At 46.3% G+C, this 13,246-nt stretch overlaps 1 protein-coding gene across 2 annotated transcripts in view; it reads right to left on the bottom strand.

The window, feature by feature from the left end:
• CAMK4 (calcium/calmodulin dependent protein kinase IV) overlaps positions 1-10,232 on the bottom strand; it is a 1,210,775-nt gene extending 1,200,543 nt beyond the window's left edge. Inside the window, exon 1 of one of the 2 annotated variants that reach the window (XM_086961011.1) lies at positions 9,547-10,232. In XM_086961011.1, the coding sequence (XP_086817137.1) occupies positions 9,547-9,719 (173 nt within the window). In that variant the 5' untranslated portion in view covers positions 9,720-10,232. The remainder of the gene's footprint in view (positions 1-9,546) is intronic. The other variant, XM_086961012.1, reaches the window with a different exon arrangement.
• Between the last annotated feature and the right edge of the window lie 3,014 nt (positions 10,233-13,246).

Genomic DNA, 13,246 nt, shown 5'->3' with positions numbered 1-13,246 from the left:
TCAGGTTTCTATGCACAACTCCTCTTCAGTTTCACTCCCGCCAGGAGGACTGAAAGCAAGAACGATTGGTTGGCCCACAATTCTGCGCACTTTGGAACTGTCCCTTGCCCCTCTTCTCTCCCCACTCTTGACCTGGGGGCGAGCTGGAGGACGGGGCGGTTGGAGCTTCCCAGACCGGTGCTTTTAATGGAACTATGACGATGCCCGCTGGGTAGATTCCTTAACTGTTCATACTTAACGCAGAACCCGAGCAACCTTGGCCGATGCCAGGTGGAGCTGTCCTATGCAGCTATAGAGGAGTTTGGCTCTGGCTCACCCCCTCGGCCATCATCTTCCAAGCCAGACATCTGACATTGTTTTCCTCGTCTCCCTGCAGTGTTTCCTTACCCTCCCCGTCTCATCCCTGTGTCTTGGCTATACTACACGCTAATTACCCATATTATTGTGTAATCTCATGTTTTTGTCTTATGTCTATACTTGGCTCCTGTAATTGATGTAATTATGTAACATGTAAATTGCTGATCCTCATGTAAAGCGCTCTGATACCAACGGGTCTAGCCAGCACTATAGAAAACTTTGCAAATAAATAAATAAAATAAAAATAAAACTCACTGCACACGCCTGCAAGGCTATCACTAATCCCCTTTAAAAGTGCATGGGTTGCCACCTTCACAGTGAATCACGGAGCGGTTGCTTCAAAGCTGCTCTGCTTTTCACCTGAATGTGCTGCCTCCATGGCAGCATAAGTTTACGGCTGCCCTGGGGGCAGCACAATCTAAATATCAGGGCTCACTTTCCCTTTTTTTGCCCTGCGCCCCTTTTCTAAGGTGCGCCAGGCAGAAATAGGAAAAGTGCGCCCTATACATAATAGAGCCCCTGTGACATCAAGAGTAAAGCACTGGAAGTGTTAATAATATCAACAAGCATTGGCAAAGCCAAAGGGTCTCACCTACGCAAGAGCTATTGGTTTTGCCAATATGTTTAAACCATGTTGTACACCAGCGTGGCTACTGTTCAGCATGAATAAAAGTTAGTGAAGTAAAGGAGAGTGGAGTGAAATGAAGTGTCATAAAGTGGAGCAGAGTTAAGCGTTATGGAGTGGCATAGTTAGTCGTGAAGTAGCATAGAGCGGTATGGAGTGCCTTAGAGTGGTGCCGAGTAAGTTGAGTGGCGCAGAGTGAAGTGAAGAGGAGTGTCATGGTGTAGAGTGTTGTGGGGTGTTGCAGAGGAATTAGGCTGTAGTAGACTGGAAAGGATTATAGTTGAGTGGCATTAAGGGGAGTGGAGTGTCTGAGTGCAGTAGAGTGTTGTAGGGAGGAGTGGCACAGAGTGTCGTGGAATATGTAGAGCAGAGTGGAGTGGTGTAGTAGAGGGTTTTTGTGTAAAGTGGGGTAGAGTGTTATAGAGTAGAGTGATGTAGAGCAGAGTAGATTGTCATGGAGTGGAGTGGTATAAAGTAGAGTAGTGTAGGAGAATGGAATGGCATAAAGTGGAGCAGAGTGTTGTCAAGTGGAGTGGCACAGAGTAGAGTGAAGGTACACAGAGTGTCAGAGTGGAGTGGCATAAAGTTGAGTGACGTAGTGAGAAGCAGTGGAGTTGAGTAGAATGGAGTAGTGTGAAGCCGTGGAGTTGAGTAGAATGGAGTAGTGTGTTGTAGAATAGAGAGGAGTGTAGTGGCATAGAGGAAGTTGCAAAGAGTGTTGTATAGTGGAGTAGTGTTTAAGAGTGGAGTACAGTTTTGCAGAGTGGAGTAGAGTCATAGAGTGGAGTGGAGTTTAATGGAGTAGAGTTCCATAAAGTGGAGTATTGTAGTGGGGTGTTGTATAGTATAGATCTAGAGGACTAGAATGAAGTGGCGTAAAGTACAGTGGTTTAGAGTAGATTGGTATAGAGTGGATTGGTTTTGAGTAAAGTGATATAGAATACATTGGCATACAGTGCAGTGGCACAGCTTAGATTGCAGCTGCATAGAGTATGATGATATGATATGATAAATGATATTTGTCAAGCGCACATTCACCTACGGTATCTTGGCGCTGGGGTAGAAAAGCTGTCTGAAACTGGTCTGAAGAACTCAGTTGTATGCTAATGAAAAGAACCAAGTTTTCAAGGATTTTCTGAAGTGAGCATGGGAGGGAAGAAGACGCAGTGCAGGGGGAAGGGAATTCCAAAAAAGAGGGGCCTGTGTAGAGAGCCGCAATCCTCCATGTTTTTTCCGTCTAAAGGAGCGGGGGTGAGGAGATTGTGAGTGGAAGAGCGGAGGTCGCGCTGAGGAACATATCGATGCAAAAGAGAAGAAATAAAAGAGGGTCCCTGAGAAGAAAGAGCTTTATGAAAAGAGTAGAGTGGGGTAGAGTGGAATATCGCAGAGTGTAATAGGGAGGTATAGAGTAGATTGTTTCAGAGTAGAGTTAAGTGGCATAGAGTGCAATGGCATAGAGTGTTGTGCAGAGAAAAAGTGGCATAGATTGCAATGGTGTAGAGTAGAGTACCGTAGAGTGCAGAGGCATAGAGTAGAGTGTTTCAAAGCAAAGTAGAGTATAGAAGCATACAGCGCAGTGGTGCGGAGTAGATTGGCATTGAGTGGGGTGGTGTAGAGTGGACTGGTTTTGAGTAAAGTGGTGCAGAATGCATTGGTGTGGAGTGCAGTGGCATGGAGTGGCATAGAGTGAAATGGCGCAGAGTGGAATAGAGTAGCGTAGAGTAGATTGTTTCAGAGTGGAGTGCAGCAGTGCAGAGTAGATCAGAGGGATTTAGAGAGGATTGGCTGAGAGTGTAGTGGTGAAGAGTGCAGCGGTGCATAGTAGAGGAGTGTAGGTTAGAGTGCATTAGCATAGAGTAGACTGGTGTAGAGTAGAGATGCATCTAGTGAAGTAGCATAAAGTGGAGTGGTGCACAGTAGAGCGCAGTGACGCAATATGGTGTGACGTAGTGTGAAGTGGTACAGAGGAGAGTGCACTGGTGTGGAATGGTGCAGAGTGGAGAGGAGCGGGCATGGTGTGGTAGAGCACTGCCATTACAAACAACAAATCTTCAATGAAATTGACCATTACATTTGCAGAGCCATGCAGTTGTACTGATGAAAATATACAATGCACAAACGATATTGTGTGGAAATGTCATCGCCTAGTGTATTGATTTATTTTTGTCGTATTCAAATATTTGCTTACACCACACTTCAGAATTACAAAAAAATGTGCTTCATTTGTGCTTTCCATAGTCTGAAATGTCTGCACAGTTCAATTACAGACATTTCAATGTTGTTTTATGCTGGGAAAAGAAAAAACATTCAGCACACCCTGAGAAACGGTATGATTGTCACATATATCCTCTCTCAAGAAAAGTAAACATCAAGATCTCTGGAACACAACATGTGATGTTTGACTTCTGTCTGTGAACTCACAGCAAATTAAACAAGATAAGAGCAATCATTAAAGGCCTGTTTACAGAAATTCAGTACCAATGGAAAAATTCAGTAAATAGAGTTTGGGCAATGAAAAGTACAAAATTAAGCTGGACAGCTTAAAACAAATAGAGACAGCAAACTTAAAGCAAGCAAATGCGACTTACAAACCACAAAGTCAATGGTAAGCAACAGGAAAATGCATTCCTAGGGACGCTTTCCGAATGCCCCAAGATGTCATTAGCAAACCAGACAGCTGCACTGTATCGTAGGCTTCAGCCTAAAAAGTACATGATCGTCAATGAAAAATCAAATCCGATGTAAAATTGTTGTTCTGTTCAAGTACATGAGCAAAAAGGCTGTTAATAGCTCTCCAGCTGCATTTCTTTATATTGCCAAGTGAGAAATCTAAAAACACAAGACAAAATTGCTTATGAAAATCCAATAAGCTGAAATCAAATATAGGCTAAGCAGAGCATTCTCAGTGCAAAGACAAATTTATTGAATCTTTCTCCCAAAATAATTAAGACATTAATCCTTAAACAGTAAGCACCGAATCTCAACAGCTTTATGAAACCACAGGAAAGCATTTGTTCTAAGGTAACTATGATGAAACCTGTGCTACAAGATCTCTTTGGTAGTGTGAACATTATATGCCATAATATATCGAAGAGATCAATGGAATTATGTGTATCACCAGGCGCAGAACTCTGAGTGCGTCTGTCTTATCTGCACAAATCACTGAGTAAGTCTGGATATTACCAGAAACAGAGCTGAGTTTGTATTATCAGTAGCAGAGCAAGGAGTGAGCCTGGGTAATACCAGAAGCAGCGCTGGGTGTGTTTTTGCATTATCTAGTGCTGAGCATTAAAAGAAGCTGGGTGTAATCAAAAACAGAGCTTTGCCTTAGATTGGACTGTCCGCTATTACTAAAACAGAGCTGTGTGAGTCAGGGTGTTACAAAGGGCTGAGCTGCGCCTGAGCCTTTTCATTACCTCCTCGTCCTGTCTTCCCGTCCCATTCCTGAACAGTGAGCAGCTAGTCTGCTCCTAGAAACCTAATACCTAGCAGAGCTTTCAGCACTTCCCCCAACATGGCGCCACCAACCAGGTGAGGACATAGGGGAAAGCGCGTCATACCACATCCTGAGAATACCAAAGAAACCCAGAAACCACAATCACCACAAACAACCCCCAGGGACGGAAGGAAGGGCTCAGGAATGGGACGAGAGGACCAGGACTCGGAGTAATGAATATTACTGGTGAATAACCGGGCATTAGCAAAAGCAAAGCTCAGCATGTTCTGTAGTATCAGGTCAGAGCACTGAGTTAGCCTGGGTATAACCAGCAGCAGAGCTCTTATATGTGAACAACAGATGATATCTGAGTGACTATGTAGTATCAGGAACAAAGCTAGTACTAATTCTTTGTATCGCCATAACTAGAGATTTGAGTGGGGATCAGAGCTCTGAAATATTGGGTACTATCAGAAGGCGAACTCTGTATGCAATCTAGAGAGCTCTGAATGAATCTTGGTAATATTAGGAGAATAACTCTGCCGTTTGAGCACCAGCAAGAACAGAGGTATGAGTGATTCCACAATTAACAAACTGAGGGGCATATTACCAACAACTAGCGATAATTATCTCTATGTTGGCTTAGCAGCAATATTTTTATCGCCGAGCTGCGGCGATTTTTATCGCTTAGGAACTTTGCTATTATCAAGGTTTATCTCCTGAGCGATAAAAATCGGCCGAAATGAATGAATATCGCTGAAAAGTCTGTGATATTCATGCATTACCGAGCTACTGCTCTTAGTCATGTTATCCACCTACCATTGGATAACATGGCTAAGAACTGCTCAGGGGCAGGTGTTAGCTTTTGGAGATATTCGCGCTTAGCACGAATATCTCCAAAAGTTGGTAATAGGAGATAGTGATGTTAGCAACTGTTTCCAGTCGCTAACATCTTGGCACGCCCACTTTGCATGTCATTAGTAATAAATTTCACTGACATGCAAAGGGTTGCCCAAGATGGTCGCTATCTCCTACTAGCTGTCGCTAACTGGTGTTAGCGACAGCTAGGTAATAGGGAGATCATTTTATCTCCACTTTCTTGACTTTTAAAGCCAAAAAAGTGAAGATAAACCCCCTTGATACTATGCCCCTGAGATCTTTGAGTGGCTCTGGTGATGTAAGCCTGGAAAATATGACCTAGTAAGTTCTGTGTAACTCTTGGTATTACCTATAGTAGATCTCTAGTGGATTCTGGGTAACTTTGAGAACTGAGCTGAGGTGTCTGTGTTATTAAGAGTATAGATGTAAAGTTTTCAGGGCATTATAAAGATTAAAGCAATTGTTCCCAATGATAGCAGAAAATAAGAGCAGCTTCATTATTTAATGGCCTTCAGCCAACCAGGGTGAAATGCGTACAGTTATCTTACAATTTATACAACTAAATGTTATTTATTTGAGCAGAAACAAAAGTTCAGAAAATGATATGCTAATGCACAATAGTTTAAGGCTTGCTTATGTGACCCGGTATCTATGACCCCGTGTAGCTCACATATTTTGAGGGTCATTATTGAATGACACTGTATATTGCAGGGCACTGTTTCATTGCACTGTATTACTGTGGGCATTACTTCCACTGGACACACTGATGGCAGTAGTATCCCCGCTGCACAAGCCCTAGGTGGTTTTAATTCATTTTCAGAGTTCACAGTACTCCTAATGGCCATTCTTACTCCCTCCATTGCCATTAAGGAGGTCTTTACTTGTGCTCTGGCTCTATTTTTGAAATGAAGAACATTTAGTTGGCTCAGCAAATTTGCATGTGCTGCAAACAGCATTCTTACTGGAACAAAATGTCTCCCTTGGGAATATACAAACTTTTTGAGTAGCAGAGGAATATCGCATTACGGGCACTGTAGAAGATGTTATTAGATGAAGGAAAGTGATTCCTATCTGATCTTTCTTTTAGAGCAGATGATGGCTGGCTGGGTGAAGCATTATGGTCTGACTGTTCCTCCACGAGCTTCTTCTGGCTCTGTCACTAGCACATCATTTTGATGTATGATGTGCTCACTGCGAATAACAGCACCCTTCTGTATAACATTGTAGCCGTTTATTTAAAATATATGTTACGTAATATATAAATGAATTATTTCTTTAAAAAATGTCTATAGGGAAAAACTCAACTCCCTCAAAGACTCTCTTCGTCCACGCACACACTTGAGGGTATATTTAATGCCCCAACAGCACTTTAACGCTGCCGGAGCATCACTTTTAGTGGCTTTTCATGGCCCTGTAAATATATGAGTAAGACAAAGCCTTACCCTGCCTGAAAGGGATGTTCCATGGGGGTTGCTGTGGGTGTTCCCATGCCACATCCAAGGTTTTTTACACAGCCCCAGATATACGACAGAGTGTAAATCTGGGCGAGCGCCAAAACTAACGCTTTCCCAAAGCAGGAGTAACGAGGAGAATAGTTTACATTTCTCCTCGTTTTTTTCTCTTTCTACGTAGAATGTGGAAAACGCCTCCTTTGATTGACTGTTTGAAGAGATAAATTCCTGCAAAAAACAATCATGCCAAAAACACAGACACCCTTACACTATGGTGCAAGTGTTCCTACATTGGCGCTCAGCTGCGGTTTGTGTGCTGGCGCAATGTCTTTCCTCATAGATCGCGCTTCACTTATTTTTTAGCTATGTTATTTATATATTTTTATAGGATCACATGCCTTAACAACGGTTTGGTCTTGTTTCAAGGACCATGCTCTGTTAGTCAGCCTCCCTAAGAGCATATGTGGCCAAACTCCATAGGCGCCGTTCCACGCATCCACAGAGCCCCCGCCGCAGGAAGATCCTTCTCATACCTGGCAGCCAAGACATGGAACTCCCTCCCCACCCACCTACGTCTGACCCAGGACCATCTCTCCTTCAGGAAGCAACTCAAGACCTGGCTTTTTGAGCAGTAGCGGACCCCCTCTCCCCCAGCGCCTTGAGACCCTCCCGGGTGAGTAGTGCGCTATACAAATGTCCTGATTGATTGATTGAACTTTCTCCAAAGCTCGCTTCATCAAGAAGCACCTGCGTGCTAAATCCAACCAGTTGAAAGACCCGTCTCAACACCTGCTGAGGCGGAGCGGTGGGAGTGTGGGTGAGGGTCATGGCCTTATTATTCCCAAGCAATGTGTGCACTATAGAACTAAACAATGCCACAAGATCACACAGTCAGAGCGCAGTGTAAGATACATTGCAGCAAAGTATCGGCCACGGGAAATAATGGCAAACTACTAACAGTGTCACGGAGCGTGGAAAGAGACAGAGGGGCACCACGTGGAGAGGAACGGGATAGTCACGTGGGGGTGTGGAGGAGGGCATGAAATGGAGCAACATGCAACACCATAGAGGGGGCACAGACAAGGGGGCTGAGGACGGCGCTCCATTGGGGCAGTTGACTTCAGCTGGGAAAATATGGAAAATGAATTGCCTTTTTATGTGAGTAACGACTACACTAAACCGCTTGTGACTTGAATGTATGACATTGAATTAATACAAGGTGCTCTTTTTAACCCGCACATATGTATTTAAACATCAATGTTTTTAGATGCACTTGCATGCGTACACTGCCATGCCTACGGAACAACGTACATATCATAATAATCTTTGGATAGCGCTCAACGCGCAAAGTGATAAAAGCGGGTTGCTAGTCTGTTCGACACCGTTTATTTGTAGGGGGGGGGGGGGGGGCAGAAAAACATTGGCTTAGGTTTGAGAAAATAGCAACCAAGAGCGGCAACATAAAATATCCTGCTCGTTCACAAATCCCTCATTATCCCTGCAATAATATTTACATTTCAGTAATATTTATAACTGCACAGCAAAAAGTCACAAGTCGATATATGTCCTACTGTACACAGCTCACTGCAGGCGTGGAGCAGGGCAATGAGCTACACACTTCCGGGTCCCATGTGGCCGCTCGTGGGTCCCTCTGACACGCGCCGGCGCTCGTGCAACTATCTGTGCGTTACTGTCGCTTCAACTACACTCCACAGAACAGACTGCAGAACACAAGATGCCCCAATGAGCCCTCGATGTAAGCGGGTTCTGCTCCTGAATTGTGAGCCACGCTCTACAATGCCCGGGCGTGTTACTCTGGTGGTCGCCAGTGGTGGGAAAGGGCAGAGGTGGGCAGTGAGGAAGAGGTCTGTGATGGGCAGTGAGAAGAATACCGCTGGGCAGGCAGTGGGATGTGCAGTCTGCAGAAAAAATAGTTTTTAGTGGGTGGGGAGGAGGCAGCCGTTATCAGCGATTTAATGCTGGACAGCGGGTCGTTGTGGAGGGCAGGGGGTGAGAATACATTTGGAGAACTTCGTGGTGAAAATATGGAGGGTACAGTGGGTGGTGCTCTGGTGGCCAGTGAGATGTGGCACATGAGTGGGTATTGAAGGGTCCTGTGGTAGGCTGTGAGGGGCTGCTCTCCGAAGTGAAAAGAGGGAGCCTGTGGTCAGGAGTGTGTAGTGACAGGATGCCCTGTGGTGGGCATTGAGGGAAGACCAGAGGTGGTGGGTAGTGAGCGGGTCTCAGGAGGGGGGCTGTGACGGGCAGGGAGAGAGAACCCGTGGTGGGCAGGGACGGCGTGGAGGCACTAAAGACGACCATCCTCTGATGTCAAGGACTCGGAGACCTCAGGTGGGCAGTTAAACGAAGACCCGTGCTGGGGAGCTGTTGGGGGCAGTGAGGGGAAGCCCTTTGGTCTGTAGGATGAAAGCTAGCTGCACCTGCAACTCGGAGCCGGTGCTCTCTCGTGTGCCGGGCATGCACGGGGGGAGGGTCACCTGCCTTCATCAACTGTAAGGGCACCGCGGCCACCTGAACCCATTATCATGCCCCCCACCCTCTTAAGCTGGTGAGGCAACGTGCACATACAGTCACAAGCACATCCCTCTTCAGAGTGCAGCAGAAAGGCGCTACAGCCCCCCGTTTCCCCTCAAACATGCCATAGCATCCTAAGACCAGAGCATCCCTGTCTCTCACGGGGGCTCGCGCATGGCGCCCGGCGCGCGGGAGATGGCGAGTGACAGCTGGCACCCCGTGCCCGGCCCGGGAGGGCGAGGCGCCGCCGGGGCTCTGCTTACCGTCCCAGCTCCGACTCCAGCTCGTAGTAGCGGGTCAGGGTGTCCTTGTTGGAGCCATCAATCCAGTACTCGGCTGCGCCGCTGCCGGAGCGGGAGGACGACGACGAGCCAGAGGAGGATGCTGACGAGGAGGACGAAGAGGACGACGAGGAGGGCATGGTGACTTTCAGCATCTCCAGCGGCTCGGTCCCTGTGCCGCAGGGGTGGGTGCAGAGAGCGGCTGTGTCAAGCGCTGGCACACTCCAGCAGCATCCTCCCGGCGCACGGTGGAGCGAGAAGGCAGCAGCAGCAGCACCCGCCCGCGTGTGGGAGTACCGGAGGGGCGCGCAGGGGCAGCCGCTGGATGGAAGCAACCTCCTGATTTGTATGCAGCTCCAGGAAGGCAGAGCCCGTGGCAGCGAGCTGGGGAGGGGGAGGTAGGTCGACTGCGCTGCTGATGTGCCAAACTTGATCCAGAGGGATAGATAGCTAAGAGACCAGCCAAATCAGAGGGCTCGGTCACTGGCGCACTTGGGCTGTGTTTATTGGCCGCGCTGCCATCGCAACCCAGCCTTCAGCCCGAGCCGGGGAGCGTCCCACTCTCGGCACCGGCTGCAGGGTACCTGCGCCGCCACCTGTCCGGGTATGAGGGGCAGTAGCGCGCCCACGGCTCCCCCTGCAGCTCCAGCAGCAGCTCAGCCGGAGACGGGGTCTTCCCTGGCAGCGCCACAAGACAAGAGGCTGTTATTGTTCCAAGCCACGCCCACCGCCCTGAGCTCCATTCACCGGCGTGTGCCTCTGTCTACCCGGCAGCATCCCCGACCTCAGGCCCCTGCCAGCGCCTGCCCAGAGTTAGATTTGTTCCATGTGCCCGGTGGCATGACCTTCTTGTGCCAGGGAGCATGCATGACTCTTGACAACAGTTATCCAATGTTATCCAATTCATGTCACCCAGAGGTTTCGTTCTTTTAATATTTAGCCTCTCCAGAAACAACTCTTACGTTATCGTTTGCTGTCTGGATGTAGCATGTATTGCTCACTTAACGTCACATTTGCCTTTTCGCAAGCACTCTCACATCTGTGGGAACTGAAAGCGAGAGCAATACAGAGATCTTTTTACCCAGGATCACACAACTTGGGCAAATGAGCAAACATCTACTAGAACTTAGGTACCCTGATTCGACAGAAAATTATTCAGCAGTAAGGTCACGTCTACAAAATATCAACATGGTTAAGAACAGCACACCGTGCTAAATTTGTTACTAATTGCAGAAGAGCTCATACACCTGTACAATCAAAATATATCAAAGCACTGCCGGTAATTCAAGCTCTCCCTTCTGGCTCAAGCATAAATGAAGATGCTCTGTCCTGTTTGAAAGGAAACAGGCAAACCCCAAAAGGTTGCATCGTAACCAGCCCGATATGCAGGACCTGTTCATGGGGGCCAGCCTCCTAGTGCAACACCTGAGGAGTTCAAAAACCAATCAGATGGGAAAGGACAGACTCACGTGGTCAGATTTCCTTGCTTCTCCTGAACACTGCCCCGTATGCCTGACCCACAGATACCATCAAGACAGACAGGAGGGTGGACCCCCTTTTCATACGTGGTGATGGAACATATAACAGCAGATTCCTATTCACATCTGTTTTGCAAATGGTATTGGCGTGGGCGAAGTCAACGCAGCACGTTTCGTGTCTCATTCCAAACACATTGGGGCATCCTCAACGGCGACCGCCCATGGCGTGGGGGCAGAGGGTATCCAGCAACTCAGGAGATGGAAATTCCATGCTTTTAATGCCCTCATCAGACCGGTCAATAACAAGTGTAAGGTTAATTTCTTGTGGCAGAGATCGAAGCAGGGAGGCGGGAAACATCCATTACAACGCAGTCATTACATCACACTGCTTTTACAACGCAACTGTTGCAATGCAACTGCCTTTACATTGCATGCTATTAAAAAGCATACCATTACAACGAATGCCATTATAACGCATTATAAGGTAAGTAATGGAGATTTTTTTAGTTTTAGGGTGGGTATGGGTTTTAGGGTAGATAGGAATAGTCATTTTTACCCCCGCACTATCCAACACTTACCCTACTGTTGCACTCACTGGAGTGGGAATAGTAGTTTTTACCCCTACACTATCCAACAGTAATCCTACTGTTGCCCTAAAATTATTATGCAATTTAATGGTATGCATTGTAATGGTAGGTGTTGTAATGGAATGCGTTGTAATGGTAGGTTTTAAAAACACGGTGTAATGGCATGCGTTGTTAAACATGCAGTGTAAGGGTAGTTGCAATGTAAAAAAAACATGTTGTAAAAACATGCGTTTGTTCTATAAAGTTTTCTACCTCCTTTGGGTCTCTGATGTTATGCATTTTGTTTTGCCACATTATTCTTAATGCTGCTGGAAAACGCAGTTGGACTGTTGTTCCTAGTGTCTTTAGTTGTTGCATGTATTGGCCTAATTGCCATTGTCTGCCCTGCGTTGTCTTGGAGATATCTGACCTTATTCTGCAAGCCCAATCTTTGATCTGAACCGGGCCAGCTTTCAGGCCCTCGCTCAAGATTCTTTCCTTCAGCGTGTAGCTCTTGAAGTTTATGAGGATTTTTCTTGGATTCTTTCTGATCTTGTTCCACCCAAAAGGGTTGCGGTGGACTCTCTGAATATCCTCTGCCAGGTCAACGGGTTTTGTCCATGGTAGTGTGTCTTCTAGTAGCTTGATTACAAATGCTTTAATATCTTCACTTTCTAGGCCTTTAGGTACATTTAGGATTCTTAGATTATTTCTTCTCGCTTGATTTTCCATTGCTTCCAACCTGTCGTAGACCACTTTGTCCATTTTTTCGGAGGTCTTGAGTTGGTCTATTTCTTTTTTATTTTCTTCCACTCTTTTGTTTAAAGCTTCAACTTTCAGCTCAACTGAAGCTACTCTCTCCATAAGACTTTTCTATCTTCTGGTCCATCTTCTCGCACACTTCCTGGATTTTTGTCTGATTCCTTTCTGACTTCTCAAAATTCGATCTCATTTCCCCCATCATGGTAGTCATCATAGTTTCCAGACAATCCTTGTTCCTTTGGGGCGTTGTAAGCTCCCCTGGTTTATCTATACTTGTGGGGTCATGGGCATCAGTTTCTATCTCCTGCTGATTTGATGCTTCTAAAACAGCATACCTGTTGCTAGTGCTTACTTTTGACATTTTTACCAATGTCTCTTCGTTGTATGCCTCTTTCTGAATATCAGGCCGGATCTTATTCTGATGCTTTACCTTGTCCAAGTTATCTCTCAAGATTTCTTGCACTTTGAAAAAGGACTTAGTGAGGGGGTAATCTTTTGTTTTGTCAGACCAGGTGTTATTAGTTTGGCCTGGCTAGCTCTAGATGCAGGGTATTGCAGCTTTCCAGTTATGTTCGGTTTCTTCTTCTTTTTAGTGCTTTTTGGGACAATCGGGGGTGATATGCCTGACAATTTTACTACTTCAGGGGGGAGTACTACGTCTGTTTTTTGCTCTCTGTGCCTGTCAATTGACAGGGTAGCTCTACTCCTAAAAGAGTAGTTTATACCTTCCCCTTGTTATCTTAATGGCTTTTTTATGTCCAACAACCCTTGAGGGGGAGTTAATACTTTGGGTTTAGCACTCCCTTTATCATTGCTCACTCTCTCCTTATCTGCCCATTCTGTCTCCCTCTTATCCAGCTCTGCGCTCTGCTCCTC

The sequence above is a fragment of the Lissotriton vulgaris genome, chromosome 3_1 (assembly GCF_964263255.1).
Source record: "Lissotriton vulgaris chromosome 3_1, aLisVul1.2, whole genome shotgun sequence".
Classification (NCBI taxonomy): domain Eukaryota; kingdom Metazoa; phylum Chordata; class Amphibia; order Caudata; family Salamandridae; genus Lissotriton; species Lissotriton vulgaris.
The sequence above is the reverse complement of the archived record's forward strand: the minus strand, read 5'-3'. Positions and strand labels throughout refer to the sequence as shown.